This window comes from Tyto alba, unplaced genomic scaffold, assembly GCF_018691265.1.
Source record: "Tyto alba isolate M040663 unplaced genomic scaffold, T.alba_DEE_v4.0 Super-Scaffold_17, whole genome shotgun sequence".
NCBI classification, from domain to species: Eukaryota; Metazoa; Chordata; class Aves; order Strigiformes; family Tytonidae; genus Tyto; species Tyto alba.
In genome coordinates, this window is record NW_024881279.1 from 6,470,810 (window position 1) to 6,477,655 (window position 6,846).

Here is a 6,846-nt window from a genome sequence, read left to right on the forward strand (position 1 = left end):
AGAACAGAAGGGAAATAATTTAAAAATACAAACAAAAAAAACACAGGTGATTTATTCAAAGTGCCAAAGTGGAAGTATTTTCTCATACAAGCCATTTAAAAATTCCTTCTTACTTTCAAATTCTCAAATATATGCTAAATGCCCAATTTACCATTGCTGTATTATCCTGGCTTGCCTTTTGATTTCAGTGATTTAAGGTAATGATGAATCACTCTCAATTGTATCTATTGCCTTTTTTTTTTTTTAATAATGTTTACAATACTTCTCTTTAGGAGAAGCCAGTCAACCTCATTCTGCTATTTTTAACTTCCAGCTTTACACAGTTTCGTATTGTGCTGGGAGATTTTAATTTTGAGACCATAGAAGATGCAAACAGAATCCTTGGACCTATTTACTTCATCACATTTGTATTTTTTGTGTTCCTCGTATTGCTGGTAGGTATCATTGTAAAAATGCTTATCATTTTGCATAGGCAGTAGAGAAGAACTGTTGTACTTTTTCACCCTAAGCTGACCCTGGGCTGGCCCTCGATACACCTGACCTGCACAGAGAGACAGTCTGAACTCCTTCGCAGGAGTTCCAAGCCAGCAAGACATTTCACAGCTCTCCCTTCTTCCACACAGCCCCAAAAGGGGCTTTTGGACCACAAAACAAGCATGCTGCACCTTCCACTCTACTGAACCACCCATTTGTTGAGATTTTAATTTCTGAAAACTTAATTGGCTGCTCTTGAAAACTGTGTAATGTCAGCCTTGTCAGGAAGGTTAAAGAGAGACTTCAACGGAACTGCATATGTGCAGGTTTGCTTTATCAGATCGGTGGTTTCATAAATTACTTCAGATTGAAACACCATCTGGAAAAGCTACAAGTATACAACAGGAAATCCGTTACCTCCAAGGAACGGGGCCTTTTAGCTGATACTGCAGATGGGAAGTAAATTATTTGTCTTCCCAAAATATTCCCTAAAACTCTAAGATGATCAGATAATTTAACTGCATTAGGAGCATATATGTACCCAGAAAAGTTCTTCAGTTCCATTAGTTACGTGCCTTAGCATGCAACAGCCCCAGCATAATACAAATGCAGTTTCCAGAAACAACTAACAATGTCATTCCTGTGCAGAATGTGTTTTTGGCTATCATAAACGACACCTATTCAGAAGTCAAAGCAGCCTTTGAAGTGATACCCAGTCAGGAACTTCATATTGGAGACTTCTTCAGACAGGTAAGTAACCAATTCCGTAACAACCTCATTTCTTTCAAAATAAGAAGAGGAGTTCCAAGCTACATTGCTAGCAGGGAGCCTTAAACAGCTGGGCCACAACCATTTAAGAACACCCAATATTTGTTTTTCTACTTCAAATAAACATTTGACAGATACAGAAACATCCTTCCACGACACAAAGCCACAGAAGCTCCTCGTGGTAAGAGTAGCATATGAGTTAGGGTGCAAGGGGCCTACCTTTACTTCACCCTTTTAAAAGCAATACTTAAGGCCAGTCTGGTTTGTGATGCACCCCATCATCCGCTTTCTTAAAGTGCTTACAGTTGCTGTTCTTCCAAACTGAGAAACTAAAGATCATCTCTGCATGAGAAGACAGGTAGACACTCCACAAATTTCATACCATTTTTACATGCCAGAAAGGAGTACAAAAGAGGAACAAAGCCTTCCTTTACAGTTCAGCTTAAAAGTATGACCTCCTTTCCTGCCAAATGCATGCACTGAAGCCAAAGAGATTGTATACAGTTCTGTTGCTGGGACAAGTCAGTACCTCCACCTAGAAACCTAACTGTAACTGGAGAATAATACAGCATCACAAGGGAGATAGAGAAGATTGAGAGAGGTGGGGGATGAGAGACCTGTGCATTCAGACTGTGGTTCTCCCAGTTGGCCTACACTGACCACGCTGCAGAGGGCTGGCAGCCATACCTGCCTGAAATTGTCCTGTGGGATTTTATGAGTGGCATAGAGACAAGTTACACTGCTCTGCAAAGCCTGGCTTTCGTTAAGGAGAAGGAAGGGGGAGTCCCTGGGCAGGATACAGCTGTCTGGGTCAGCAGCAGCACAGCTTAGATCCCCCCCACCCAAGCTCATTCTCTTACTCAGGACTACAGTAAGATTAAACTGAATACATCTGAAAACAGAAACTCTTACTGGAGTTGGCTGGCTATTACCTTCAGGGATTTAATAACAAATAGAGTAGTGTAAGTTCTCTGAGAACTGGTGGGATTTCTGTTTCATTGCCAAGGCATTATACGGGTGGTTTGTTCCTTACGGTCGAGTCCTTGTGCAAAAGCGTCTCTGGTTAAACACAAGCCCTTTAACATGCCCAACTTCCCCTTTCTGCATTCAGGGTTGCAATAAGGCCCTTATCATGCTTAAGTTGAAGAAACCAGAGACGGGTACAAAACCAGCAGACGAGAGCTTGGAAAGGTAGGATCTCGGCACGTGCTGTTACCCCCTGCACCGAGCACAGACCTATTCTCACAGGACTTCTGTCTCTTCTCATTTGTGTGAATGACAAGCAAGCGATTTTCAGTCACTGAAAGAAAGGATAGTTCTAAGCTTTCCATTGGAGACAGCGTTAGTGAAAAGGTAAGCTTTATTCCTTCCTATATTCTTAGAAACTGCTGATTATATTTCACAAGTTGAATAATACAGAAGGAGGTAGAGTTGTCCCCACTGTTACTTACAAAAGCTATTTCTCCACAGGATACTATTTTTAACATCATAGGAATAGCAAAAGCTAGACCTATAAATGAAGAAAAAAAATCACTAATTATGCCCAAAACATCAAATGAAAGCTTGTTCAGGCAAGCTTATGCACTACAATAGCAGAGCTGGCAGCAGGGTGAGGTCAGTGTATCTTAGCAATGCTATAAACTTGTGAGCTGGGCATTTGCCCAAATGTTAAACGGAAACAGATGTATGGAAAACAAGTTTTACAGCAATCTATTGGGTCATAGGCTGCATCTACAGCAAGAAGATAGATTACTATAGCTTCCTTTTGCATTACAAAAAGGTTTCCAGCAGTTGTTGGTAGTTCTGTATCCAGGCTAAGCCTGTGCAAGTACTTCTAAACCATATATAAAAAAAAAAAAAAAAAAATTACTTCAAGGAGGGAAAAGCCCCTTGGCTAGCTGTAAATACAACTAGCCACAATATTTCAAATCTCAACTCTGAAAAATATGTATTCCTATATCCTTTTTGGAAGGGCCAGAAGGAAAATCCACTTTCAGATGGGGAACATTTTTCTCCTCAAAGCCGCATGTCTTTTCCTGCATGCATGTCCCCTCCCTGCATGAGAGATGGTGTTATAGTGCCATGCTGGCTTTGTTATTTTTTTTTTTTTTTTGATATCTCTGGTGTTGAATAGAACATTCTGACATTATCAAGGCTACAGCGAGGGAAAGAAAAACTTCGTGACAAGTCTCCATCTACTGAGGACGGGAACTCAGTCACAGCTGAGAGCTACGTCTCCAGTGCAGAATTTCAGGAGTAAGTGTGTACAAGTCTGTTCTTGCAGTCTTATTCACATTCCCAGGCAGCTGCAGCCCTGACTGAAACCCTCACCCAGTGACAACCTGAGACACAGAACAGCAATACAAAAGTCAGTGATTTTAAGATATTTTAAGTGCTCTTACACCGGCTCACAACAGCTGCCCTCAGGGAGGGAAGAAGAAAACAAAAGAATTTAGTAGAGCAACTTGTAAGGACATTAGTCAAGAACAGGTGGGACAAGAATTTAAAATACCGTCACTCTTCCAAAAAAACTCCTTGGGGCTGCCCGGGGAGGGGGACCCAGGCTGTAGGACCTTCTGCCTGTGAAGTGGTATTTCAGGACTCGGACCCTTGGCAGCTGACACAAGTGAACAAAGAGAAGGATTGCAAATGCAAGTTTAAGGTCAGCACCATCTCATAGATATCTGGCTGTATTTGTGTGTTCTAGGCTCTTCAAGTATGCTGCTGAGTTGGGGAGGGAATTAAACAACACTAATGTGCAACTCAGGAGAGTTATGAGAAGCGTGCAAAAACTGAAGGCTTCTTCCAGCAAAACAGAACAGTAAAATGCATGAGCTTGTCTGGTAACAGAGATGACCTGACTCTTCACACAGTTTAAATAAATCCAAAGTCCCTGTCCCCCCGCTCTCCCCCTTTATTATTTTCTACTTCTGGATAAGAAAAACAGGAATGTTAATAAAGGGCTATACCACTGTTGCTTCTGGGTTTTTTCTCTGAGAGTTTCAGGTGCTGTTTTAACTCTGAGAACTGACCAACCTTGCTAGAGTTTGGGGTAGGCATCTCTACAAATGCCTGAACAACATCTATTCCTCTGCCTTGTTTTGGGGCTGCTGTGAGACTCAGCTGTGTAACCGGGAGAGCAGATCGTGAGCAGTGGCAGCATCCTGGGGCCGCTCTGCACCCTCCTCTCCACAGCCCAGCGCACGGGCACTCGCTTCCCCGGACTGCTTTCTAGTGCTAGTGCATCTGCTGATGAGGTTAATGCTTATTCCTCAACAATTCTTGTTCTAGGCGCCCGTTGCTTCCGAAACAGGTTACTATTGCCTTCCGAGAAAAGAAAAAAGAAAAATTCTTTCAGCTTTTCTTTTGCTGAGGCCTGGAGAGATGGCACCACCAGGGGGCGCTGTGCTCCCCCGACACCAGACTGACTTTTCCAAACACCCTTTTTATTCCCAAATCCATCTGTACCTTTTCCCTTAGAGACAAGGTGTTATGACCAGGCCAGAAGCTGTCTACTCCTATGTAGTCATTAATATTTGTTCATTGCTAGGACTCAGCCGCAGGAAGAAATAAAACACGTGTCTGAGTGCGATCTGAACCCGGGGCCTGCGGCGGCCCACGCCATCCCTGCCTGGGCAAGGGCTGCTGCCATGCACTGCAGCTCACACATGGCACACAACTCCCAGCCTCCAAAGTATCCGGAATCTTACAGAAATCCTACAAGGATTTCTAACAGGATAAAGCCTTACGCTGCTGGCAGAGCACTACGACAGTCTCTGGTCTCTCTGCATCTAACCACAGGGTGGAAGAGCTGTGTCATGGGGAATGGAGCAGACGGGTGTTTGAAGGGACCCAGAAGGGGATCACTTCGGCCCAGTCACACAACGTAGCCATGCGCTGATCTGCCTGTCAGGGTTCACTCAATTTGTACAACTTTCTGGCCAAAGACATCCTCTCTCTTCTAAAAGGGACCAGTTTAAAATAAAACACCACTCCCCTTTCCTTCCCAAGGGTTCTTGTTGCTATGCAGGATCCCAGGACACTTGTCTCAGCAAACACAAGTCACTGGTGATCTGTTTATCCTGATTACTTAACAGCATGACAGGCAGGAAAGCAGATGTACTGCACCTTTGGCATCTCCAGCCTTTCCTCCTCTTGGCAACCCCTCTCGTACAAAGTCTCAAAACCTTTAGACACAGTTACCCAGAACATGGAAGAGCTTGCAAGCACTTCTCAACCTTGCTCTACTCCTCAGTGGCACAGGAAGCCCTGCCTCACTTTTCCCAGCAAGCTCCCTGCCCGGCAGTAACATAAGGGCTCAAGAAAACCTGTTTAAAGAGGTAAAGCTTGGAATACTACAGATTCACGGTCTCAGAACAGGTTCTTCAGGAAGGAAGATCTGTCCCAGAATCACTGAGCTTTTTTGTACCCTCAAAAATATGTTTCTCCTCTGTTTTGATAGTGGTGTTCAACACAGGGTTATTTTCCTTCATGAAAAACTTAGTTCTTTGGATGTGGATTTGAAGCAGTTTCCACTAAACCACTATCAGGGATTTCTTTTCTCATTAGCACCCTGATCGGAGCAAGCTTCATTGAATAAATACTGTTAAGGAAAAATGGAGGATTGTAGAACAGATCTGTAGCACCCTTGTTCATTCTTCAGGCCAACATCCTAAGAAATTATTTTTTCTTGTCCCCATATCTTCAAAGGAAAGCCATGTGATCAGAGGGCAGGTTATTCTGTCCCACCCTGAAGAACATGCTGAAGGCTGCTTTCTGCCTCCTCTCTCACTTGTTTCCTCAGCTGCCTACTTGTTTTTCATGTTCCCATTTACCTGCACTGCCACACACCCACAAGCAGTCTTCACCTTCAAGAGTTCTTCTGTCCCCCGTCAGGCCTCAGGCTGAAGAAAGGGGGATTTACACAAAATACAACAGAAGAGTCAGTTTGAAAGACCTCAATCACTTTTCATGTGAACTTACATCAGTACACTATGAAAAAGATCTATTTGCTCCCAAAGAAAAGCATCAAAAGTGCGTGCAATAGCAGTGTTTTCTGGCCATTTTGAGGCTGATTTTAGGCTAATTTTAAGGCTGAGAGATCATTATGGATATAGAGACACAGTCAAATACTGCTCATCAGCTGAAGGTGTATTCATCAGCAGTGAGTTAATTTGCCCAGTGGTGGCTGAACGGCCTCTCTCTGCCCCATCAACTCCCAAAGTTGGTACCGTTGGAGCAAGAATGAACGAGACTCCCAGTTTGCTCCGCGGCATCACGCAGCAGGCTGGCAGCCTAGCAGGAACCACAGCCCACATCGCACCGTAAGCCAGACTGTCAGTTCAGGAGCCTGTCTGGTCACTTCCCTGCTGAGAGGCCCAGTCTAAACAGGTAAAATAAGTCTTAAACTGCTTTAGCTTCCCCAAAGGCTGTTGCAGCACCTGAGCCGCCACCAGCGCGCACGGCTCTGTTGGCAGGCTGTGGGCTTTGGACCTGCTGCAGCAACACCCCAAAACTACACGTACCTACAGGAACAGCGACGGACTCGGCCCTTGTTTTTAAGAGTTGGCAGTGGAGGAGAAAGCATGATGAGAAACAAAGATA

General features: G+C 44.1%; 1 protein-coding gene across 1 annotated transcript in view; it reads left to right on the forward strand.

The window, feature by feature from the left end:
* PKD2L2 (polycystin 2 like 2, transient receptor potential cation channel) overlaps positions 1-4,097 on the forward strand; it is an 11,350-nt gene extending 7,253 nt beyond the window's left edge. Inside the window, exons 9-14 of the mRNA XM_042790456.1 lie at positions 314-434; positions 1,123-1,224; positions 2,354-2,433; positions 2,550-2,595; positions 3,377-3,498; positions 3,950-4,097. Coding sequence (XP_042646390.1) covers positions 314-434; positions 1,123-1,224; positions 2,354-2,433; positions 2,550-2,595; positions 3,377-3,498; positions 3,950-4,067 — 589 coding nt within the window. The 3' untranslated portion in view covers positions 4,068-4,097. The remainder of the gene's footprint in view (positions 1-313; positions 435-1,122; positions 1,225-2,353; positions 2,434-2,549; positions 2,596-3,376; positions 3,499-3,949) is intronic.
* Positions 4,098-6,846: the final 2,749 nt, after the last annotated feature.